General features: G+C 46.4%; 1 protein-coding gene across 1 annotated transcript in view; it reads left to right on the forward strand.

Annotated features, from left to right (window-relative positions):
- Positions 1-26,503, forward strand: part of AATK (apoptosis associated tyrosine kinase) — an 87,618-nt gene that overhangs the window by 38,085 nt on the left and 23,030 nt on the right. The window contains exons 2-7 of the mRNA XM_084837696.1: positions 14,270-14,403; positions 16,780-16,923; positions 18,879-19,020; positions 22,720-22,799; positions 24,058-24,176; positions 26,381-26,468. Coding sequence (XP_084693822.1) covers positions 14,270-14,403; positions 16,780-16,923; positions 18,879-19,020; positions 22,720-22,799; positions 24,058-24,176; positions 26,381-26,468 — 707 coding nt within the window. The remainder of the gene's footprint in view (positions 1-14,269; positions 14,404-16,779; positions 16,924-18,878; positions 19,021-22,719; positions 22,800-24,057; positions 24,177-26,380; positions 26,469-26,503) is intronic.

Here is a 26,503-nt window from a genome sequence, read left to right on the forward strand (position 1 = left end):
ATTGTCTTTATCACCATAAACCTACACCATTGGAACCATGAAATTGTACCCCTCCTCTTTCCTGTATTATAGCTTGGCATTTTGTGTTCCATGAAATTATTTTCTCACTTGATGCACAGCAAATAACCAATGAATGTTAGTCATATGTTCTCCCCTTTTCACCATTTGTTTGTCATGTGGTATTCTGTATTATTTGGTTGCTGCTGCTTGTTAGATCTCATGGGCTAACTTTTACACTCCCACCCGCTCCCATCTCATCAGTGGGCTTGTCTCCAGCCTCTTTTCCTTGCACTGACTGGTAGGATGCCACATACGATGTTGTTATGGAAAGTCCTTAACAAACTGGGTGTTTAAGTTTTGTTTTTGTTTTTTAGTTGTATTTTTTTTAATGTTAGGCAGAATGGTTAGCCAGCTCTTCGGTCAACATGTCTTCTCTGGCTATTCTTATTGTCTTTTTTACAACCTGCATCTTATAACTTAAGTTCTGTTGGATTGGCCCTGAAGAGCCATTGAGGTGAAAGGATACTTTTTCACAGACTGAGATGGATCCTTAGCTCCAACAAATGGAGTCACATTAGATAGAAAGGAAGCAATGTACTAGTTTAACTATACATGGGGCTATGGATTTCATGTACAGTAGAGAAACAACTGAACTTATTGTCTTCCAGTGATGGTGCTAATTTAAAAAAGGGCTTCTCATGTGCTAATTTAAAAAAGGATGCATCCTTTGTTCTATGATGCTGGATGCGCTCAATGTTTTTTTAAAAAATCCAGATTCTGAACTGAGTAAGCCCAAATTATTGCTTGGAGGAAACTGCAGTTCTTGTATGTAGTGTACCTTGTTCTTATTGCTGCTTGGAATTTTTACAATTTGGAATCTTTTGACAAAGACTGGTTGGGTGGGCCATGGTTAGAGGGAGAGGTGTTGGACTAGAGTAAAGGCCCATTAGCCCCATTTTTTAATTACTGGAAGCCTGGCCAAAAGAATCCTTTCATGCCTTTTCTGAAATAACCAGCCACCATCTCCATATATTTTTCAAACTTCCTTCACCAGCTGTGCGGATCAGAAACGTGCCTGCCTGCTGAAAAACATGAGAGCTGGAATTTTTAGGAAGCCAAATTCTTTACCAAGGTGCCTATTCTACATTGCATAGTGAAAATAGCAAGTCTACTAAACAACCAGTAGCTCTGCTCTGGATATTGTCTGCTTGATTAATTGTTGTAATGCTGGCAGCTGCCTTTAGGTGGCCAAATAAAAACATGCCTCACTTTCAGAGATTTAAGTCAACAGAACGTAAATTATTTTGTCATTTCTAAGGAAAAGTAAATCTTATGGCCCCTTAAGTGCTTGTGAGGGTCGCAACTTTCCGGTGGCAGCTAATCGTACATCCTGCTGTGCAGTAGCTTTGCTTGAAGTAGTGACAGCACAAAAATCAGGTAAGCATTAAATAATGGAAATTATTACTGTGAAAAGGCATTAACTATTACCAACCTTGCTGGGTGTGTGCAGACTTTCATCTGAACCATTTTAAGCACAAGCAAAGCTTGCTTTTTAATGGATTAGCTTTGATTTCTCTAGAATAGTTGTGGGGAAGCTCAAGCTCACAGGCAGAATTTGGCCCTCCTGGGATCCCAATCCAGCCTTCCCCAGATGGCCATGCCCCCTTTTCCTGGCCACGTCTTCTTTACCCTGACCACCAATCATTTTTTGACTTTGCATGGTTTTCCCTGCATTCTAAAAGGCTGAAATGCCTCTCCTAAGGCTTGGTTACTGGCAGTAGAGCTTTAAGGTAAAATATCCTGGTATTTTTGGTATGTTCGTCCTGCCCCCTTTTGCCTTTGGCCCCACTTACCACTTTGGCCCTGCTTACCTGAGAGCTTCTCCAAAATTGAATTCAGGACTTGGGTTGAAAGCACTTACCCACTCCTGCTCTAGAGTTTAGAAGGTCAAAAGCAAATCTAGAGTTAATGTGGTGTTCTTACAATATAAAGTTCCCTTTATTCCCTTTGGGTATGAGGCAGAAGCAATATCCCAAGACTGGGCTATAAGCTATTCCAAGCTTTGCATTGGCCAATACCTCTATCTGGAGTATTGACTGTTTAGGAATCCCATAAAGGACACTGACAAGGTGGAGAATGGATTCAGTGGAGAAATGTAAGTTTCAGGAGGAAATAGGCCTGTATATATTCTAGTACACTGGAAAGGTGTGTTGTAAGGTATGTTGTTATAACAACATACTTAACTGTAAAAGTTACAAGTGGGAAAGTGCTCTTGGAGTAAGGCTAGAGGGGAGGGGATTAAATTCAAACACAGGTGTCTTGTTAAATATGAGAAGGAATTTCCTAATGCTCTTAACTACCACCCCTCTTGTTTTCTTTCCTGCCAATCCAGTGTGGCACCCTTCCCAACGTGTGTTTTCCCAGAGCCAAATGGAAGGTGATAACCATTCATAAGGTAGTTTCTAATGTATCATCACAGGGCAAAGAGAGTTGGATTATATTTGTTGTTGTTGTTCAGTCGTTCAGTCGTGTCCGACTCTTCGTGAATCCATGGACCATAGCACGCCAGGCCTTCCTGTCCTGCGCTCTCTTCCGGAGCGTGCTCAAGTTCATATTCATTGCATCCGTGATGCTATCTAGCCATCTCATCCTCTGCCGTCCCCTTCTCCTTTTGCCTTCAGTCTTTCCCAGCATCAGGGTCTTTTCCAGGGAGTTTTCTCTTCGCATTAGGTGGCCAAAATATTGGAGCTTCAGCTTCATTATCTGTCCTTCCAATGAGCAGTCAGGGTTGATTTCCTTTAGGATGGACTGATTTGACCTCCTTGCAGTCCAGGGGACTCGTAAGAGTCTTCTCCAGCACCACAGTTCGAAAGCATCAATTCTTCGGCGCCCAGCCTTCCTTATAGTCCAGCTCTCACAGCCATACATTACTACTGGGAAAACCATAGCTTTGATTAGACGGACCTTTGTCGGCAAGGTGATGTCTCTGCTTCTTACTATGCTGTCTAGGTTTGCCATAGCTTTCCTCCCAAGGAGCAAGCGTCTTTTAATTTCATGGCTACAGTCACCGTCTGCGGTGATCTTGGAGCCCAAGAAAGTAAAATCTGTCACTGCTTCCATTTCTTCCCCTTCTATATGCCAGGAAGTGATAGGGCCAGATGCCATGATCTTAGTTTTTTTAATGTTGAGTTTCAAACCAGCTTTTGCACTCTCCTCTTTCACCCTCAACAAGAGGCTCTTGAGATCCTCTTCGCTTTCTGCCATTAGGGTGGTATCGTCTGCATATCGGAGGTTGTTGATAATTCTCCCGGCAATCTTAATTCCGATCTCTGATTCATCCAACCCAGCGTTTCTCATGATGTACTCTGCATATAAGTTAAATAAGCAGGGTGACAATATGCAGCCTTGTCGTACTCCTTTCCCAATTTTGAACCAATCGGTTGTTCCATCTCTGGTTCTTACTGTTGCTTCTTGACCCTCGTACAGGTTTCTCGGGAGACAGGTAAGGTGGTCTGGTACTCCCATCACTTTAAGAATTTGCCACAGTTTGTTGTGATCCACACAATCAAAGGCTTTAGCGTAGTCAATGAAGCAGAAATAGACATTTTTCTGGAATTCTCTTGCTTTCTCCATGATGCAGCGAATGTTGGCGATTTGATCTCTAGTTCCTCTGCCTCTTCGAAACCCAGCTTGTACTTCCGGTAGTTCTCGGTTCGCATACTGCTGAAGCCTAGCTTGTAGGATTTTGAGCATCACCTTGCTGGCATGTGAAATGAGCGCAATTGTGCGGTAGTTTGAACACTCTTTGGCGTTGCCCTTCTTTGGAATTGGAATGTAAACTGACCTTTTCCAGTCTTGTGGCCACTGTTGAGTGTTCCAGATTTGTTGGCATATTGAATACAGCACTTTAACAGCATCACCTTTTAGGATTTTAAATAGCTCGGCTGGAATACTGTCATCTCCGCTAGCTTTGTTGTTACTAATGCTTCCTAAGGCCCACTTGACTTCACTCTCTAGAATGTCCGGCTCAAGTTCAGTGACTGCACTATCATGGCTATCAGGGACGTTAAGATCTTTCCTGTATAGTTCTTCTGTGTATTCTTGCCACCTCTTCTTAATCTCATCTGCTTCTGTTAGGTCCCTGCCTTCTTTGTCCTTGATCATGCCCGTCTTTGCACAAAACGTTCCCTTGAGATCTCCAATTTTCTTGAAGAGATCTCTAGTCTTTCCCATTCTGTTGTTTTCCTCGATTTCTTTGCATTGTTCATTTAAGAAGGCCTTCTTGTCTCTCCTTGCTATTCTCTGGAACTCTGCATTCAGTTGGGTATATCTTCCCCTTTCTCCTTTGCTTTTCGCTTCCCTTCTTTCGTGAGCTACTTGTAAAGCCTCATCAGACAGCCACTTGGCTTTCTTGCATTTCTTTTTCTTTGGGATGGATTTCATTGCTGCCTCCTGAACAATGTTACGGACCTCCGTCCATAGTTCCTCAGGCACTCTGTCTATCAGGTCTAATCCCTGAAATCTATTCCTCACCTCCACTGTATATTCATCAGGGATATGATTTAGGTCATACCTGAACGGTTCAGTGGTTTTCCCTACGTTCTTCAATTTCAGCTGAAATTTTGCAAGAAGCAGCTCATGATCTGAGCCACAGTCAGCTCCAGGTCTTGTTTTTACTGACTGTATGGAGCTTCTCCATCTTTGGCTGCAAAGGACATAATCAATCTGATTTCGATATTGACCATCTGGTGACGTCCATGTGTAGAGTCACTTCTTGTGCTGTTGGAAAAGAGTGTTTGCTATGATCAGCATGTTCTCTTGGCAAAACTCTATTAGCTTTTGTCCTGCTTCATTTTGTACACCAAGGCCATGCCTGCTTGTTATCCCGGTGATTTCTTGACTTCCTACTTTAGCATTCCAATCCCCTATGATGAAGAGGACATCTTTTTTTGGTGTTAGTTCTAGAAGGTGTTGTAGGTCTTCATAGAACCGATCAACCTCAGCTTCTTTGGCATCAGTGGTTGGGGCATAGACTTGAATTACTGTGATGTTGAATGGTTTGCCTTGGATTCGTACTGAGATCATTCTATCATTTTTAAGATTGTACCCCAGTACTGCTTTTCCCACCCTTTTGTTGACTATGAGTGCTACTCCATTTCTTCTAAGGGATTCTTGCCCACAATAGTAGATATGATGGTCACCTGAATTAAATTCACCCATGCCTGTCCATTTTAGTTCACTGATTCCCAAGATGTCAATGTTCAATCTTGCCATCTCATGTTTGACCACCTCCAGCTTACCTTGATTCATTGATCTGACATTCCAGGTTCCTCAACAATATTGTTCTCTACAGCATCAGACTTACTTTTCACCACCAGACACATCCACAGCTGAGTGTCCTTTCGGCTTTGGCCCAGCCGCTTCACTCTTTCTGGCGCTACTTGGAAATTCCCTCTGCTCTTCCCCAGTAGTATATTGGACAGCTTCCGACCTGAGCGTCTCATCTTCCGGCGTCATCTCTTTTAGCCCTGTGATACGTTCCATGGGGTTTTCTTGGCAAGAATACTGGAGTGGGTTGCCATTTCCTTCTCCAGTGGACCACATTTTGTCAGAACTCTCTGCCATGACCTGTCCGTCTTGGGTGGCCCTGCACGGCATAGCTTATGGCTTCACTGAGTTACGCAAGCCCCTTCGCCACAACAAGGCAGTGATCCATGAAGGGGCTTATATACTTATATATTTATTATATATTTGGATTATATACAAAAACATATAAGGCTAGGAAACATGATAGCTCAGCCAAGATGGAGCTATTTTGCCTAAGACAATACAGAACAAATCTATTTCCATATTTTATATGTTTCTTATGTCCTAAGTCTGTTGATTTGTGTACAACATCATTCTGCCACCCTCTCTTCTTGGTTGTTAGACTTTAAATGTCAGTCAACCTGGAGCTCTGACAGATAATAGCCCCCTCCTTCCATTAAAGAATAATTGCATTTTCCTCATGGTTTTATATGTGGTTTGCTAGATGGGAGTACATTCATAAAAATTAGTAGCACAGAAGAGTTACCTTGTGAAAATTTACCTTGTGGTGATATTTCCCTGTAAATATTGATTCTGGAGAGTGCAACAAATACAACCATGCCCAAAGCAAAGCCATTTTTTTCTGTGCAATTGGAGCTATGCAGAATGATTATACTTCAGGAGTAGTTAAAAGAGTTTAAGGGAACCATTGTTCTGGATTAAATAATTGCATGCATGAGCCTTCTCAGTTATAAATTACCTTTTAAGAATGTTTTATTTGAAGACTATAGTTTATAGCCCTTTACTATATTAGCGCAAGAAACAAAACAAATGTCTGCAAATCTGCAAGCCTCAGAAAATTTGGACAGAACACAATTGCTGCTTTAGTTTACTTTTGCCGGAACATGCTGCCCTCAAGATTGCCTGCTGGTGGGCGATAAAGCAGTCTCTCTGTGTTGAGATGATTTCCCTAGCATTGACTGCGGAGTAGCATTTCACTCTCATAGCCTTTTTTGCTCTCAGAGTTTGTCCCAGTATTCACAGAAGGGATTACTGTGTATGCGCCTAGCTCCCTGCTGAACCAAATATCGCATTAATTGTCTGAAGTAGCTGAGTGAGGACTGGCTTGTGGGGGTGGGGACAACGACTACAATAAAACAAAAATCCTGACTCTGGATATGCCAATATTAGCAGCTCAAAGCCTGATTGTCCTGGCGCAACCATGTTGGCATTTACACCAGAGACAACTGAACTACTTTTGAAAAGAAACAACTCAAGGATATGGCAGACTAAAGTTCTGTGTAGACAAAGTGAAGGATGGAAAGTATAAATATACCTGCTTCTCTGCTTTGCTTAGCTTCTGTATTGCCTTAACAGAAGATAATAGAACATGTAAACTTATACAAAGGAACCTATCCAAACCCACTGCAATGTTGCACATAGAGGCAGAAGAGGAAATTCTCAATGAGCAATTGGCAACTGATCCTCAGGGCTAAGTTACATGTGTTGTTAGTCATATGGTTTGCCTTTGAATGTAGAGTTTTTCTTTCAGAAATTGTTTGTGCAAAGGGCCTCTCCAGATTGAAACCTTAGCATGGAGGGTGCAGGAGAGGCTTTATCCCTTTGCCCACACCCCTGCAGTCATGATCCAGATTGGGAGGAGGGCACCTGCATAGGGAGTGTGTGGAAACTCCCATTCGCTTCAGTGGGAGTTTCCCCCCTGCAAATTGCAGGCACGGGTATGTGTGTGGCTGATTTGGATTGGGACAGCAATGGAGGACAAAGTACCCCTACCCTCACACCATGGTCCCAATTTGGACTGGGGCCTCCGCACTGGCTATTTTTGAAAGAAAAATCCTGCTATCAAGGCTAACCACATGATTAAAGTCACATGTTGTTTGGCTCTTAGTTACCTTGGTGATAAAGATGGGAACCTGCCCTTGGATTGGTTTCTCAGGCTACTTACATTGTAGCAATTTCATCTAAGTCCCTTTGAGCTCAATAAGATTATTCTAAAATTTTTGCATAGTAAAAGTGATGTGGCGAGTGTCACTCTTGTAATTAGGTTTTCCTCCATTTAGTTATGCTTTTTTAAAATACGCCAGTGGTTTGGATTCCTACCCAGTCATGTTGGCATATACGTAGCATCTGTAAAAGCATGCTTGACTTTTGCATACACCAGGTTTTTCCTACAGTTTTTATTGTTGCCAGCTGGCTCAATTCCATCCAATAAGTTATATACCCAACACCATTTCAGAGTACTTAAAACGTAGCTGATGTATTAACTAGAGTTTTTTTTAAAGTTATGTGTCCCGTTGAATTTGCACTAAAGTACTTATTTTATTAGCAAAAGAACAGAGAGCATCAGCTCCCAGACATACCATGAAGTAATATTCTGTTTGGTGTTCTCTGGTATTCTCTGTCCTTCTGCTGGTTCAGTAAATGTGAAAGCTAGAATTCCAATGATCAACTCCATCTCCTTGTTGTGGAAGCCTTTGAGCATCCATGGTGCTCAAAAATATAAACTGCTGTTTTGTACAATGGGTAAGAGAACTCAAGCTTAGTAGAGACATGGAAGCAAAATAAAATACTCTCTTCTTGATAGCAGGAAGACAAACAGAACTTAATTACCATTTCAACACCAGTGCAGCAATTTCCATTAGTGGAAGCAAAAGTAATTTTACAGCAAGAATACCCACGGGTGTTGTTCCCGTGCTGCTGGTGGTATTTGATCATGTGGCTGGAACCTTAGAAAGCTGACGTACTTAAAGATACAGTACTATGCAAGCCATTCAGAACTGCTTCCTTACTTCCTTTCTAAGCAGAATTCAGACTTACAGGTTCCAGTTTCATCTTCTTGAGTGCTTCGAGATGCGTCTTTGATCATGCAATTACCCTGCCTCTTTCATGCAATTTTATGGGGGAGACAGTGGTGCAGCCAAGGCTGGACCTTGGAACCAAAGTCCAGGGTCCTGCAGCCCAGAGGGCCCCCAGATAACCACCCAGAGAGCAGCAGTTGATGAGGGCATCAGGGCAGGAGAAGCAAACTCCTTTTTCTTCCAGCAAGTCATGATGGTGCTATGACTTAAGTGAGTTTCAGATGCAAAACTGCACATGCTCAGAGTATTTTTTAAATCAGAGTTAGCAAACAGTTTTGTTATTGTTGCTCTTATAACATATCAGCAATGCAGAAGCAGTTTTAAAGCATAGAATGACAGTTGGAGGAAGGGATGAGAGATGTTAGTTGTGTGCTTCACAACTGAAGTAATATACGTGGCCTTCTGAAGGGGGGGTACCCATAAAACCAGCATCTGTAGAGCCATAGTATATCTCAGATCCCTGGATTTGAGATTGGAGGCAGTGCTCCGACCTCAGACCCAGGAGTTTAAGTTCTCCACCCCTACCCCTTGCAGCTAGCATATAGAGAACTGTGCCAGCTGCCTCTCCGAGGTCGCAAAGGCGACCTCAGAGAAGAGGGAAAGGGGGCATGCCGGTGGCTGAGGAGGAGACTGGGGAGGCTGGCTTACGCCATATCCCCAGGCCTCCCCAGCCTCCTTTCCTCTTGCTCCGCAGAGCCCCAGCTAAATGGGTGAAAACACCCATGTAGCCAAAATACAGAGCGGGAGGAGCGCGGAGGGGAAGATTGTTTCCACCGCTCCTCCTGCTCTGCATTGGATGGCCATAAGCCTCTAAGTTCAGGGTTATGGCCATCCGCATAGATTGTGCCCTAACTCCAGTGTCTAAAATTACCTAGCTGCCCCACTGTGGGGAGTCCAGACATCATTGCCTTCTATTTTTAACCATCCCTTGTTTTCCCATGACTTCTTCGGTCTTTTATTTTACCACAGAAAATCCATTAAGGAGGAAAAGATGGAATAGCTGCTCAGTGTCTTTGACTGGGAGCACTAGGGGCCACCTGTGTGGAAGCCACCTGTGTGGAAGCGCCCCTTTTCTAAAGAAAATGCTGGGTATGCAGCGTGCAAACCACTTTCTTCAGAGGTGCCTTCTCCTGGAATCTCATTCTGGTGGCTGTGTTCATTCAGATACCACTGGCTCTTGGGGATCTTGTCAACTCAGTTGTCGGCTTGCAGTTGGTGCCGTGATGGCAAGCGACTTGCTGCCAAATTTGCACTTTCAGAACTTTCATCTTGTGCCTCCCTAGTTTCCTCTGAAAAGTACCTGAAGATCTCTCTATATTCTCCAGTTGTTGTTTTCCTAGGGCAGTGCATTTTTAATAATCTCAGTGAGCTAAATGGGACTGTTCCTTGACTCCTGTGTCATAAATGGTTTGATTACTGCAGCTTGGGTAATCAGCACTTTGTCTCCTCAAAGAGCCTTAAACATTGCAATAAAATTGTTCCTTAAATCTTTAATAAATTGCAGAGCTGGACAGCTTCCGTTCTGTATTATATTCAAGTGTTCCCACCCTTTATTCTTTCTTGTTGCTGCCGTGACCATTTCTGTCTGTACTGTGTTATTTATAGCTGGGGCCTCGTCTGTCCTTTCCACCTGTGGCTTCTATGAGCTTTGTAGTCGAGGCTGTCTGTCTCCTTGATTTGTCCTTGGCAAACCTGCAAAGCTATCAGTTTGCACTGGGGAAGCCTTGATCTACCTGTGGCCTCCCTACCTACATCAGAGGGAGGGAATGGAATCTCACTGGAAGCAGGGAGGCCATTTCTCCCTCCCTTGAGGCTTTTATGGAACTCAAATTGGCAGCGCTCTAAGTAGCTGCCTCCTCCATCCGTGCCCTCCTGCTTCCTCCCACTCTAAACACTTCATTTGTTGTGAGAGGTTCTGGAACAGTGTAGTGATAGCCCAGCTGCAACTTCTAAGGCAGGAGATCTGTAAGGGGAAGCAGCCCAATCAATGGCTCACAAAACAGACTCACAGCTGAGCAATAAAAGCCATGAGCTGCTCTCACTGCAGGTGCCTCATAAACATGGTATGTGAAGGCTGTTTTGTTAGGGATCTGTACTATTCTCTACACTGGCAGTCCTGCCTTCCCACCCTCCCTCCTGAAGGGACAGGTCCCTGCTGCTTGCTCCAGGGAGAATATCCCCAGCAATTTAATTCAGAGAGGGTTTTGTGTTTTTTTAAATCAACAAGCTCTGCCCCCCCAAAAGTGAAATTAGGCCTTTCCAGGGATCGGTTTATAGCACAACAAATGTGCAGGTGTTGTTTATATGTTGAATGGGATCCAGACATGTGGAAGTGTTTTGGAGAGAACTGCATTTTACCCAGTGCCCGAATATCAACATATGGTTAGAAACCCCCCGGACTATTTCCCCACCACATTGGGGCTATTGCAGTTTGATGTGCTGTATAGAATGTGAGTTGGATAGTGCCCCTGATATTGGTGATGAGGAGCAGCACAACCCCATCCTTTCCCTGTTCCTTCAATGTATAGGGGGTTGTCTGAACCCCCCTGTTTTGATCCTAATGGCAGAGCGCAGTCTGAACGGGGGGGGGGGGGAGAGCAGTAACAGACTGATCTCCAGGCAAAGTGCAGAGAAGCTCCCTTCAAGAAACAGGTGTAGAAGTAACCTTTACATCCATGTTTTTAACTCCAAAGAAGAATCTCCTGAAATGCATGTCCCTGTGGTGAAAAGCATGCACTTTCCCTCTGTCTGGTGCCCCCCATGCATTTGACCACAAGGGAGATGTCCTATAAATATTACCATGGAAGCACAAATGATGGATGCAGACATCATTTGTGCATCTCTTCCTCACTCCTTCCCAGTGATGTGTCACACTGTCTTCAGTTTCACTCCTGCACTGAATCTTCAGATTTATATTGCAGCATTTAGATGGACTCACTGGTATTACCCAAAGGGGCTTTGCCTTGAGTAGCCAGTTTCGACTCCAATAGCAAGGCCACATTGTGCAGGTAGAGTGCTCCCTATCTTGTGCAGCCTTTAAAAAGGGAATGAGCATCTCCTCTGTAATTTTTTTGTTTGTAAATACCCCTCCTCCAAAGGCAGTTTCCCCCCTCTAATGTACTTGGAAGTTAAAGTAGATCTTATGTAACAGGAATCGGCCAGCTCCGGCCTGTGGATATTCCCTCCGTGGGCCCTGCCCCATTCTCAACTGGAGGCTACCGGGAGGCTCTCATTCTGGAGTCTACCGGGTGGTTGGGAGCCACTTGGGCTAGTGGGTTCTCTCCATTTTTGCTCTAGGATTCAGGCGACACGTTCAGACAACCCATGGCAGTACAGTACCCCACTAGATGGAAAATGGTCTTCTAGCTTTCCAAGCACAGGGGTGTTTTGACATGAGCGAACATACAACTTTGTGATCTCCCACTTGCAACATGTAGTGGTACAAGCCCAGTAGGGCCCATGAAAGTATAGATCAGCCCTGTAGGTAGGCGTGGTCAAGTAGTTAGAATTAAACTGTGTTTAGTGATGGAATTTTGTGCTCTGTTCTGCCTGTTAGAACAACCAAGGTAACAGTCACTACAGTGGCTGAATGAGCTTAGAATCCCTGTCTGCGGCTTTATCTCATTAACATTGCTTCTGGGATGCCCCCTTCTAAATCCTAGCCATACAAGCACAACATGCTGTTTCAGACCTTTATGGCTGTGCTGTTACTCCTAGCATCTCCTTCCAACCCTCCCCCAGCATGCTTGCCTTTCATGTTGTTTAATTTAGTACCCAGTCCTCTCCCTGAAAGAGCAGCTGCCTGCAAGGCTTCAGAGGGGGCTTTGTTCCTGTTAGAGCTAAACTGGAGGCAGCTTTGGGGGAGATTAAATTATCCCAGTGAGCCATAGAGTGGTGATGAGGGGGTGAAACACCCTACAGCTTCCCCCTCAGTGATTAGAAACTCTATCAGTTCCACGTGTGATTTTTATCCCTAACTTGCAGAACCATCTGGAACCAAGGTTGGAAAAATCCCGGGTTACAGGTTGCCTGGGTACCTTAAAAATGTACTACTGATGCCTAGAAATGTGTAAAGGAAATTTAGTACTGTGGAGAGTTAGTGCCTTAAACAAGCCTTCTAGTACCCAGGAATCCCAAACATTCCTTCAGCCTTGCTTAGAACTGTCCTAGACAATAGCAGTTGATGCACCAATGATATTACAGGTTCTGACACACAATTTTGGACCTCAAGGAAGCAAGAGAATCAACAGAAGAATGTGATTAATATTATATGGGGCTTGGCTGATAGAAGCTGGGCTCCAGCCTTGCAAAAAGTCAGGAATCCCACCCTTGGGGGTGAAGAGGCAAGCAAGGGATGCTCATTGCCATGGTAATGGTGTCATAAGTAATTTTGCTCCATTTCACAGCATGTATGGGATTAGAACAGAGCACAAGCATTTAGAACTGTGCGTGCATGTATAGCAGCACACAATATACTGTCATACAGTTTCATCCTCACACTCATGCATATACATGCTATCATACGCTCACTCACTCATGTGCATGTTTTGCCTCCTACGCATATGTGCTATTTAACAAATAATTGGAGCAACCAGTTAAATGTTGCCCCTGGGACTATATTAACTAGCTTAAACTGGCAAATTAGCTCCTTTGCATTACAAAGCATCTTGGCCGCTATGAACTTGCTGGCTTTAATCTTTCTATTGTTTATTGACATTCCCTTTCTCCCCTTTTGTGGTGAAATTAATTTTTATTGCTCCTATTGTCTCATCTCCTCTTTAATCTTCTGAAACTCAGTGTCTCTGTTTTTTAAAAAGGATTACTGATAGGTCCTTCAGGATACAGCAAATGCTCTCAGTTCACATTCTGAAATTTGTGTGACCTCCAACATCCTTCATGTACCAGGAGACAAAGCACCTTTTATTTTAATGGAGAGGGTGCTCTGCTCTCAAAGTCAGGCCTTTGTTAGTGCACCAGGTGTCAGAAGGCAGCACTTAGTAAGATGGGCACAGCCACTGTACAACTTGCCCTCTCCTCTCACAGTGGTGATAGCATCTTCCTGCTTTTCAGAAAACAACTATAATAGCAGAACTGTATGTTTAGCAGGGTGCTGTGGGTTCAGATTAAGCAGGATAGGCTATATGCTGCATCTATACAGAGCAACAGGCTAAGGTTGATGGGGATCAGCAGGGCTGTGGGAAGGGCGGGTAGGGTTACCAGGACCTCTTGATGTTAAACCAGCAGCATCCATCATTACTTTTAGGTGGATAAACCCACACAATCAAACTGGAAGGGAAACGCACAGTACATATTCATCCCCTCGCATGGTGCAGATGCCTCTGTCTTGCACCAGTCCTGTGCCTTTCCAGATTGTAGCGAGTGTGGGACCAGTACAGGCCAGGCAAACCACAGTGGTGGAAGAGTCTCTCTGGTTTCCTGTAAACCACAAAAGACCTAAACTGTGGCCGTGGGGAGAGTAAAATGGACTTGGGAGGCAGTGTTTCTGTTCTGCTTACAGGAGTTGGGAAGAGCATGGTTGAGAGACCAGAACATCTGAGATCATTTCTTGTGCTCCGAGAAGGGTTTGAAGAGTAACAGTTGGAGCAGGGGACAAATGAGTGTGGGGAGTGCAGCAAGAGGGTGCCTTGGACCTGAAAACGCTAAATCAACTTTGAGCCTGTAAGAAGGAAAAAACGAGGCTATGTAAAACTTAGTCACAAGGCTTCCTGCTGGGTTCTTCCCCTAGCTGTACTTCTCCTGACTTTGCTGAGATACTCCCCTCTCAAAATGCCTGCTTCTCCATCCCCCAGCTTTCCCTGCACCTCCCTTTCTAACCCTTTCCCCTCCTGCTTGTCTCCCTACAGACGGCACTCCCCTGAGTGAGCTCCCCTGGTCCTCCTCTCTGGTGGTTGTAGCCGTTTCCTTCTCTGGGCTCTTCACCTTCATCTTCCTCATGTTGGCCTGTCTGTGCTGCAAGAAGGGGGGCATTGGCTTCAAGGTAAGCACCAGGAGAGGCCCGTGACCCTAGGGGCTGGCTGTGTTGCAGCACTACTGGAGATCAGTAAGCAAAGACTCTCATCTTTGGAGCCTGATGACCCCATTGTGCTAGGAGGTGCTTTGCTGCAAGGAGAGGGAGACAGTGCTCAGTACAGGATGCTCCTGCTTCTTCACCAGTCTGGACCAGGTCCAGGCCCAGCCTTCACCATGAGGTGGCCTTCTAGGATAGCACTGGCAGGAAGCAAGATTTTGTGGAAGCAGCTTGGGCAACCCTGGCCTATAAATCTCTACTGCTCAGGGAAAGCAGGGGATGAGGAAAGGGGCTCTGTGTGTGTGTGTGTGTGAGAGAGAGAGAGAGAGAGAGAGAGAGAGAGAGAGGACAAGCAACAGGCTAGGGATTAGGAGCTGCAGAGAACCAGCAAGGAATTCAGTGGGCTGAGGATGAGATGTGGGCAGGGCAAATGTCAACAAAGCCTAGAGGCAGGGGTTGCTGTGAAGCAAGGCTCAAAACGCAGCAGGGGATGGTTGTCTGGCAACTTCTTGGAACAGGGGGAAGCCCTGATGAGCCCTAGCAAGCCCAGAGAAAGAGGAAGGAAGGGTGAGAACATTGGGAGTTGTCTTTTGCCAGATCAGACAGTTGTCTGTCAGATGATTGCCAGATCACACGACTGACTGGCAGCACCTCTCCAGGGTCTCAGGCAGAAGTCTTTCCTATCACCTGTTACCTGGTCCTTTTAACTGGAGATGCCAGGGGTTGAATCTGGAACCTTCTACACACAAAGCTTGTGCTCTATGGTTTCCCACCCCACCCCACCCCACCTCACCTCACCTCACCTCAAAGTTGCCGTTGGACACAGAAACAGTAGGATTCAGAGTGAGAGGAGGAGGAGGAGATGCATATGTATGAGAGGTGCCATTTCACTATTTTCCTGGGTCATCATGTCAAGATTTAGACCTGGCTTGGACTCCAGTGACCTTCTATGTGATGGTGAAACATTCTTCCTGCTGGTCGAGGGGGTTTGTTTAGCAAGTGGTGCCCTCCTGGTCACACACTCATTGCAGCTTTTAAAGACTCCAGTGCAGAGCTAGCAGGAGGAATTGGTCAAGGAAAGGGGTTAGGACAGCCTCCCCCAACCTGAGGCTCTCCAGATGGTTTAGACCACAACTCCCATCATTTCCAGCCTACATGGCCCTTAGTAGGGATGGTGAAGTCAGTGCTGACCTCCTTTCCTGGCAGTCAAGGTGCTGTGCTGTGTGGTGCAGGTAGGAGCCTAGGAAAAAAGAGAGGGAAGGGCCCCAGCACAGAAAAGAAGCGAGGGCGAAGTCAGCAGGCGCACTTGAAACTGTTAGTATTAAGGTATGTTTTCGAGTTCTTTGGAGGCAACTGAACCAGTTTCATCAAGAGATGAACACTCCATGCAGAAATGCGTCAATCTGCCTTAATACGTTGTTTCAAGTGCACCTTTTTCAGGTAAGGGCTCAAATAGCAAGGTGCTCTCCTCTCACCGATGGTGCAAGCTCCATTGACCTCATGTGGAGCTAGAAGGTGCTGTGTGCATTGTGCTGTACATTGGTATGAAGGGGGGGTGGGGGGTTGCCCCTTGCTGTGAAGAAGGAGATGCAGGTCATACAGCTGTGGGGTCAGGAGCAACTCTCTGTCATTGCTTACCCAACTTGGTACTTGCGGGGGGGGGGGTCGTCCCTCTTCAAGTTCTCAAGCCAGCAGGGATCCTTCCTTTGCCCAGGCTTGGCTTGGTTGCCATCTGCCCTGGAATGGCCCACAAGGGAGTGGGCTGTAACGTGACCTCACAGGCACAGAATGTGCTGGAGAAATGCGTTACCTCATTGCTGAGATTCTTGTGGAGGCTCTTGGCGGCCAGGCCATGGAGGAGGTGGGGTGCTGAAATTGGAGTTATGGACAGTCCCGTGGGTTAATGGCTTACAGCACTGGCCAGGTTTTGCTGTGGGAACAATGAAGCACTTCAGACCCCCTACGCTGCCTATATAGGGGCATTGATATGGTTTGCCAGCAGCCTCTGTGCTTCCCTTGTGGAAATGCCACAACAGCAGCAGCACAAGGGCACCATGGCGCAGGATGCACAAGGGTGATGCTCACCCTTTCCTACCTGATTGCAGGGGCAGCCTTCGGTGGTGGGGAAAAGCTCATCCAGGTAACTGGAAGTGCCTGCTGGCCCTTGGCTTGCTTCTGTAGGGAATGAATTTCTGGGGTGGAGATGCTGCAGCCTTAGGCGGGGGTGGGGGTGAATGAGAAGTCTTGTTGGGGGGTGCATCTGTCTTGGTGGGCAGTAGCTGGGGGAGCAGAGCACTTCAGGGCAGTGCATTTATTAACACTCTTTCTCTGGGCACTCTTGCCTAGAGCTGGAGAAGCGAATCCCGGGAGAAGAGGCTGAGGATGGTTTTGAGGTGTCTGCCCTGCACGGGGGCCAGCACAGTGCCCAAAACAGCCTGTAATGTAGAACTGGGGAACCCGGGGCAGCCCTCCCCCTGCCCCTTGACCAAGGTGAGGCTGCTTCTCCCTCAACTTTGTTTATGACTATGTCTCTCACTTGCTGGGGGGCAGGGAGGAGGGAGCAGAGCAGCCGCCACTGACCACACAAGTAAAAAGATCAGGGCACCAGCTTGGGATGACGGAATCCAGCAATTAGGCAGGGCAATGGGCGGTCACTCCTTCTGCATCCAGATCTCCTGGGAGCTCGCTGGCTTTCCCATGCAGAGGTGAGGCTGGGATAGGGGGCCTGGAAGCAGTAGCTCTGGCCATTACTTGGCCCCAACCTTCCAGTGCATTGGATGTGGGGGTGAGCTCCTGTGCTGAACCTGCGGAAAGCCTGGGCAGGCACCGCTTGGTCATTTTTGCTTCTGTCCTGTCTTTTTTCAAAGCTTTCTCTCCAGCCATAGTTTCATGGAGCATCTTTTTCTTTTCAAAGGGAATTGAAAATTGGCTATCATTAAATGCCCCAGGAGTGTTGCCCTAGGCCCTCTGAGCCTCATCCCGAAACCTAGCCTCTGAGTCTCCCACACACAATTGTGTGTGTGGAAAGAAAGAAAAAGAAGAGTGTGAGTGAGCGCACGGCTGTCTCTGTTACCCCCCCAGTTTCAGTGGGGTATATTTGTTGCTGGATGGGAGTGTATGAGTGACGGTTTACTTCATGTGCCCGTCGAGCTGTTCACGTGTGTATTTTCAGCTGGGTAGGTGACTGCTTGAAACTGAATTGGGTGGGCACAGTCCCAGATGGCAAGCTGCTTGTGTGAATTGGCTCTCCACACGACGTTCTCTTTCCCCCAAGAATGGGGTTCGCAATAGCATGGTTGAAGTTGCCCAGACTGTGTGGGGACGCAAATGGCTTGCTGCCATAGGGAGCTGCACGCCCTGTCTTTCCATTTGAAGCAGCTATATCCATACAGTAGGAATGAATCAGGCTTGTGTTAGAAGGTCACGAAGTTACATGCTTATAGGAGTCCTTAGTTTTCCCGCAGTCTGTTCTAGTCATGTTGACACTACTAGATACTTAAACCAGTTTAATGGTAATCCCCTCTCCCCAGGAAAACCCAGGAACTGTGGCTCAGGGGGAGAACAGGTGCTAACATGGATCTCTCACTGAGAATTCACAGCAGCTCATCAAAACCAAGGTTCCTAGGATTCTTTGGGGTGGGGGGAAGACATGACTGTTAAAATAGGATAAAACCAATATAGGCTCCTAGTGTAGATCAGCCATATGTGTGTGTGGGGTGAGTATATTTCCCCAAGCATGTGTGACTCAGGAGTGCATTTGCCTGAATTCTCCCTTAGCTTTTCATAGGGGGAGCAGTGCCTGTATTTCCCCACCTTTGTGTTTATTTAGGCTACTCCCTTTAAGTATGCAGGAGAGTGGAAGAGAGCCCTACACACACCCCTTGGGTGTATTTAGGAATGTAAACAGCTTTTTGTACAAAATTAAACCATTGTCACATCTAGCTCAGTATTGTCTACTGTAGGTGTAAGTGACCTGGTGTCCTCCAGATATTTTGGACTACAACTCCCATGAGCCTCAGCCAGCATGGCCAATGGCCAGGGAACATGGCAGTTGTTCTTCAAAACATTTGGAAGGCACCAGGTATCCTGGCAGCTGCTCTCCACAGTTCCAGTCTTTCCCAGCCCTACCAGGAGATCCCAGGGATAGAACCTGGGGGCCTTTTGCATTCACAGCATGCGCTATGCCATAACGGCCCTTCCCTTACTGATGATGTGCTGGTATGTGTGCCTATACCTCCTCATCTGTGGATCACAGTGATTATGTTGATGATACTTTAGCGAGCTGTAAATGCTTCACCTATGCATCATTTCAGTAATCCTTACAACATGTGTAGGATTGTGTGTGTGGTGATGGCGAGTGCATGTTTCTACTCCATGTGTATAAAATGCCTTCCCTGCCCCATGATGGGCTCTTTTTCTCCCTACCTATCTTGCCCTCCCCCCAGGAATTTGATAATGCCGAGGGAGAAGAATATGCTAGCGAATTCTCAGCCCAGGGCTCACCAGCAGCACAGAATGGACCTGAAGTTTACATTCTACCTCTCACCGAAGTCTCCTTGCCCATGTCCCGGCAACCTGGGCGCTCAGGTAAGCCACTGAAGCTTCTGTATTTAGGATTTTGCTCTCCCTATGAGTATTAGCGATGGAGACTTGCATACTCACAACATACACAAAAGGACAACCTTGAACTCTTGTGCTGTTAATCAACCTGGAATCACTAGGTTCTGTGCTCACAATAATGAACAAGGATCAAAACCTTTTGCTAAGGTTGGGGAAAAGGTTCTCCCTTTAATCACTGTGACTGCGGGTATTTCAGTATGATTCAGTGTGGGTTTTTCGTTGTGCTATGGGCAACTTATATGCATACAAAAACATCAGGGTCCTGTAATATATTAAAGACTAACATATTTTAATGGCATATGTTTTTTGTTGACTATAATCCACTTCATCAGATCCTTATTCCATCATATACTTGTTAGTCTTTAAGGTACTACAAGACTCTGTTTTTACTTCAGTAGACTAACATGGCTGCCCTTATGGAAGCTTTTATCATGTGTATTCGGTGATCTTATATGAGTCTTTTCCCAGAGAAAGCTGGCACCAGTGCAGAGAGAAAAGCACAGCAGTAATAGTAAATAATAATAAATTATTACGATGATGATTCTTGCACCAGCTGTGCACATGGTGCTGTATAGAGTAACATCAACAACAAAAATCAAGGCCAATAATGAAGAGGCAAAGGCGATAATAAGAATATAGGCAAGTGGAGTTACACATTCGCAGGCATAGTTGTAATAGGTGATCAGGATAGTTTCTGCTGAACAGTAGTAAATACAAAATATTAAGGATGGCCTTCTTCCATATGTTCCTTCCCATAGGCTCCATTCATCATCTGAGCCCTTGCTCTAGATCCCTTGGCCATCTGAGGTGTGGCAAGTGGTGATAAGATCAAGGGCCTTATTCATGGTGTCCCTCTCACTTTGCAGAATGCCCTTCTGGTTGAGATTTGACAAGCCCTGACACCTGGTTTGTACATAACAACCCACCCGCTTGCTGCTTCTGCTTTGCATCTGGTTTAGAAAACAGCACAGGAATGCTCCATTCTTAGGTCTTTCAGCATGACGTATGAACCCGGAACTCTGGGTTTTTGAGGGGGAAACAACCCAGAGTTTTAACCCAACAACAGTTCATGAGTTAAAATCTTGGATTGTTTTTCCCTCAACAACCCAGAGTTCTGGGTTCGCACATCATGCCAGACAACCCAGGAATGGGGTGTTGCTGGATTGTTTTCTATCTGGATTGAAAGTGGAAGTGGCAAGCAGGTGGGAGGCAGGGCACTTGCTTGCTCCTGCACGGCCCCGACAACTCATGGGTTAAACAACCCATGGTTTGTCGTTATGTGTGAACCTGGTGTGCATATCTATAGGCACCTGCTTGAAGCCTGGTTATTTGAGAGAAGGCCTTTGGTTGAGAAAATGTCCCTTCTATGGGGATATCGCAGTGCTGTTCCCATTTATCTTCTGTGGATATGTCCACGTTGTTCCCGTTGGTCTTCATCTTGCTTTTGGCCTTATGGACTGTGGCTCTTGCTGCTTGCTGGAACTTTTAGGTCCTTATGCCAGTTGTGTTTTATTATGATGCTGGTTTAATGAATGTTGTGGTTTTGTTTTTATATTGGTTGATATATTGCTGTAAGCCACCTTGAGTTTTTTTTTTTTTTAAGGTGGGATATAAGTTCTAAAAAATAAATTAATGAAAATAAAATCCATGAGATATTTTCATTAGTACAGAGATATACGAAACCCTGAGTTACACAGAACATGCCACCAAAATGCCACATGTTGTGTGTCAATGAAAACTTTATCCTTTTACAAGAGATGTTTACAAGTCCAGTAAACATATAGCCTGAGCTGTTTGGTATTCCATTTTCCCCTATCCTTTTTCTGGGACTAATACAGCAACAGCTGAGTCTAATGAGCAAACAGTGCAAAAGCAACCAAAACACAGCGATAATATGCTCGTGGTGGCATGGATCCACAGATCACCACAGAGGATGCCACTGCTGGGGCTCTCCAGGTGCCTCCTCCTTCCCCCGCAAGGCCTAAGCTCCAAGAGACACCATCGTGTAGGATGGCTGCTTCGGTGTTCTCTAGCCCCTGGAGTTCAGCAGTCTATCATATAATCCAAGCCTAGACACCTCCCCCAATCTCCTCCCCGCCCGCCTCGAAGGAATGGATGGTCTTGGCCTTGGTGCTTACAGCCCACTTGCAGCTGCTTGATGGATACTGTATCCATGTGGATCAAATCCTCATGGGGTTTGGTTCCTGCCGTCGCCCACATCTGTCCTGTGAAGTGGATGCCTTGTTGCCATTGGCAGCACCAGCTGCAGTCGAGGAGGGAGCAGAGGTTTGCTGTTATTTTGGCAACTTGCACGGGGCGTCTAATGGTTTTGCTCTTTAGTCGTGTTCCACCATAGCCATTCTTAATTATAGGTCTTCTCAGATCCTAGAGTCTGTCTGCAGCGTGTGTGTTGTATAATGGCACCTACCAGTGATGGGATGGGAGCTCCGCACCCCCTACCCTGCCGGCTGCTTCAAAATCCTGTGGGTGTCCCCCAAGGAGAGAGACTCCAAATCCAAGGCCAAACCGTTTTGCTGCAAGGGTGCCCAGTGCAATTATAAGAGGAGAGGTTGTGGCAGCAGACTTCCTTTAGTAGGCGCTGGTGGCCTGTGCTGCCGGTGCTAGGAATGTTGCTGCAGCAGTGTACTGCTGTTCTTCCAGCCCCCCTCTAACTAGTGTCTTCCAGATGGTTCTGGTTTCTCAGATGGGCACCCTAGCCTGTGACTCAACAGTGCCATCTTGTGTGTTCAGGGTGGCAGGACATCTCTATTTAGGGGACACAGAGGATTTTGCAGGGAACTTTCCCTAGATGGGATACCTGGAAAACAGGTGGCATCCAGGCTGCCTCCGTTATCAGGCAAGACAAAGCAGGAAGCAGTGAGTTACAGGAGATCTTGGTCTCCATGTAGGGCATTTGACCTTCCCCTGTTCACCTCGGCAGACGTTGCTCCCTGCTCCTGGCCTGAGCGTTTCCTCTCCCCCGCTACGTCAGAGACAAAGGCTTTTTGGTCCCCAGCTCCCACGGACCCTGCATTCCTTCCCCTGTGAGACGGCTCAGGAATCCAAGGCTTGCTCTATAGAGTAGGACAGCAAGGGGTCAAGCCAGCTAGCCACGCAGTAGCTCTCTTCTGCGCTACCCACAGTGTTTTGCCTGGTGCAGCCCTGCGTGATCTGTGAATGGGCCCATAGAGAATGGGATCAGTGTCCAGCTGCAGCCACCACTGCTGGGAACAACAATAAGGCCTTTGCTCCTCCATGTGACGGGAACAGTGGCGTCTGGCACTGAGGGGGCGAAGGGGTGGCCCTGACTGCTTCTGGGGACATGGGACTGCCCAGTTGGGTGGGCTACTCCACTTGCTACTGCCTGGAGGCTTGGAAGCACAGCTGGCATGTGTGGGAGAGTTGCACCCACCTTCACTCCTGACTCTGCTCTGTCAATGGGGTAGAGATGCAGCAAACCCAAGTAGCTTGGCCTCATGAGGTGGGCTTTCTGCTTCTCTCTATCGACTGCTGTATGTCTGAACCTGCAGTAAGCCCTTCTGCCCCAGGCTGCCTCTTCTGCAGAAAGCTAGAATGAGAGAGCAGGCTGAGTTCATGCTGGCAGGGCAACAGAGTTGCCAGAAAGAGCATGCAGAAGTTCAGGCTGCTTTATATGCTCCTTCACAGTGCAGCTACTCAAATCCACTGACCTGGGACGCCACAGTCTGCTGTACCTCAAGGAAATTGGCCATGGATGGTTTGGCAAGGTAAGCGCCAGCCCTGGGGCTGATCCCAGATCATTGATTTACAGAGCGTGGCCACATGGCGGGGGTGGGGGTGGGGGAAGCGGGCATCAATGGCCGTGTGGAGTGGAGATAAGAGGGTAGTGTTGGCACCTGTACGTTAGCCCTGTCCTCCTTAGCGTAGCCCTTTGACTATTTCTAGTACGGGAGTGGGATTGGAGCTACACATTCTGGTTACAGTCAACAAAAGGAGATCTTAATTCTGGCTTTGACTCTAGGGCACGGAAATGAGGGATTTAGCCAAAAGGGCAAAGAGAAGTCATTGCTGAGCCAAGTGAAGGGGGCTTCCTGGGATCAGAGAGGCAGGGGGTTGGGAAGGTGAGAGTAATGGGTTAGGTTTGCACCTCTCACAAAGACTCACAATGGGTCATTGACCATTTGCATATATATCTACATTATTTATATTGCCTACCATTTGAGATGAGGCCAGAAAAAAGGGGCCTGGCTCACTGCCACCACCACTACCACCCTGCCTCTGAAAACATATTTGAGAACTGGCCATGTAGAGTCCCTAAGTGGACACGGGTCATGTGATGACCAGAAACCGATGTAGGCAGGTGTGCTTACCAGTGGAGGTGGAATGTAGGGCAAGGAGTCCGAGGCCCCTTTTTAAATGCACACTTTAATCTTATGTAAGCTGCCTTGAGAGCTGGAAGACAGGATATTTGTTTTTAAATGAATAATGAATAAATGAAATCAGTTGTAATGTAATATGCAAATCCAGCCTAAGCACGGAAAATAAATGTAGGCCCGAGATGTAGAGAGTTTCATGATTTAGTCTGAGTCACTTTTGACACTTCGAAGTTGTCCTTTTGCATAAACCCATGTGATTTGCAATGTGAATGCGGATGGAACATCAGAGATCACAGGTCTGCAAACTACTGGGTGATGCATTGACTTGGTCAACCGAATGGATGACATCCATGCACAGAAAAGCATCCCAAAGATGCTTGTGAATTGGCCCAAGTGGAAAACCTGAGGGCAGGGAGAGGAAGTAAGCTTCTTATTCTTGCTGGAGAGTTGCAGTTCAATTGTTTTGGCCTGGGTTTGAGGCACAGCCCTGGTATTTACTGAATTGATTGTTCATCTAGCACTTTAATTTTTACAACAGCCTTCCTATCTGGCAGATGCTGAGAGATAATGTCACATAATGACACATGCAGGGCCACTGAGGTCCCAGATTCCAGTCCAATGGGCTATTTGGCTTTCTCTCCCATTGTAGGTGTTCCTCGGTGAGGTGAATGCAGGGCTGAGCAGCACTCAAGTGGTAGTGAAGGAGCTCAAGGCCAGTGCCAGTGTGCAAGATCAGATGCAGTTCCTGGAAGAGGCCCAGCCATACAGGTAGGTTCCTGTCCCCTTGAGCCTTTCAGTAGTAGGAAGCAGCCGGGGTGTTGGGTCTTTTATTCCCATTGCCCTCAGATGAAGATTCCTCGGGGCTGCACCTGGGGGCACATTCCCTGTTTCTTCCCTCTGCATGAGGATGATTAAGATTGTAAAATGCATTCCACCAATGGTAAACCCACCCCTGCCACAGTTACATCTTTGGCCTTTCATTCAGGGCTGGCTCTACCATTAAACAGAATGAGGCAGCTGCCTCAGACAGCAGACTGTGTTATTTAATTTTTACTGTTAAGGATCGGAAGAGATGGTTATGGGATTTCTTGCCTCATCTACCAAAATAATCTGGCTGGCTTTGGGTGGGTGTGGGTTGCCATTTGCTGTTCTGCCTCGGGCAGCAAAATGTCTTTGGCTGGCCCTGCTTTCATTGTGGCCGCTCACAAACCCAGTCAGAGTACAAACATGAGAGACAGAGGATAAGGCTCATTCTAGCCGAGAGCATAGAATTTTCCACATTATTTTTCAAGATGATGTGTGGACAGCAGGGGATAGCGATGAGAGAGTCTCTTGACCATCATTACATCAGTACTGAGCAGCAGCTTCAGAACCATCTCGGATTGATTGTATGACATTGGAGTACAGAAAGATCACAGGATGAGCTGCATTCCATGGCTTGGGGTTCTTTGCCTTCCTTAGAGCTGGGGTGGAAAAGATGATTATGATGATCTACCCCACACTTCCACCAATGTACCTAGAGCAGCTTACAATCTGAAGAATAAGACCATGCAATGACTGGGTTCACACAACACGACAAAGCACACTCAAGGATGAGTATGGGTTGGGTGTGGATTGCCATTGAACTGTGGGTTGTTGTTGAAAGGTGGCTTGTCATGTTGTGTGAACCCAGCTGTGCTAACAAACCATGGTTCGTTTTCCACAAAGAACCTACAGTTCACAACCCAGGAACAGCCCATGGGTTCTCTTCATGGTTTATAAACCATGGTTTATTAGTGTGGCTGGGTTCACATGACACGACAACCCATGTTTCAGTGACAACCCACAGTTCAATGACAACACACACTCAACCTTGAGTGTGGGTTGTCGTGCTGTGTGAACCCATAGTCATAGAAATATAAATCACAACAATCAAAATTAACTGCAAGTAGCAAGATACAACCCATAAGATACCTAGCATTACTGGCAGCAGAAATATTTAAGGTGTTACAAAATAATAACCTGTTGAAATAAGACTGTCTTAAATTCAAGTCAAAGAGAGAGCTTGGTGGATTGCAATGAGGCAAGTTCTTATACAGCAACTCCCAGGTACTAAGAATTCTGTTGGTACTAAGAATTCTTAATATATGTTTAGCATGACACAGGACCGACACCTAAAACCTTGCTTCTCTTTCCCAAGAACTTAAACTATTCCTGCACCTTTCATGCAAACCATTTATTCAGAATAACAAAAGTTCTCTGGTTTGGATGCATATCTCCAGTATGTATTAGGTCCCCATTTAATGTATTAGTACACTTGGGAGAGACTGGGAAGAATCCACTCCTTTAAACCAGACTTAAGGGAGAGCTAGTCTGTGTTAAGTGATCTATGGCCTATGTCGCTGTGCTGGAAGGGAGACAAGGGGGCGGCAGTTTGGAATCAAGGGCCATGGACAGAGGCATGGGAGGGGAGGGATGATGATGGGAAGGCAATGAATTACTCTACTGACTCATGAACAAACAACACCCCTATTGTTCAAGGCCCTGTTGGGGTAGCTGGCACAGCTTAGGACCCATTTATTCATTGCCCGTACAGGATTGTGTCATAGGAGCCCCGTCCTGTCCCCATATGAACCTACTGTATGAATCGTTTGAAAAGGGAAGCGGGGCAGGGGGGGCGCACTGAAACAGAGCTCTTGTTCAGCAAACCTGGTTGGGGCATCACCTGTAGGGCTAGCCCACTGCCTCATCCTGGCTATCCTCTTTCCTCTGCACCTTGCTTTCCTAATCGTCCTTAGCTGCGCCTCATCCCTTTGCTCCCTGATCCTTCAGGTTTCCCTTGCTCTGCAATGCTGATGCACCTCAGTCCATCCTGAGATCCCCTGCCAGCTCTGCAAATTTTCCTTTGCCCTTCCTTATCCCAGCTGTGGACTGTTTTCCCTTGCTTGTTTCCTTCTAATCCTATTTCTCTCTGTCCCCACACTGCTGTACAGGGCACTCCAGCATACCAATCTCCTGCAGTGCCTGGCCCAGTGTGCAGAAGTGACACCCTACCTGCTGGTGATGGAGTTCTGCCCACTGGTGAGTCATTAATAGAGGGAAATCCCCTCTCTCCT

This window comes from Heloderma suspectum, chromosome 2 (assembly GCF_057233095.1).
Source record: "Heloderma suspectum isolate Gila_16-S chromosome 2, 16-S_ref, whole genome shotgun sequence".
NCBI lineage: Eukaryota > Metazoa > Chordata > Lepidosauria > Squamata > Helodermatidae > Heloderma > Heloderma suspectum.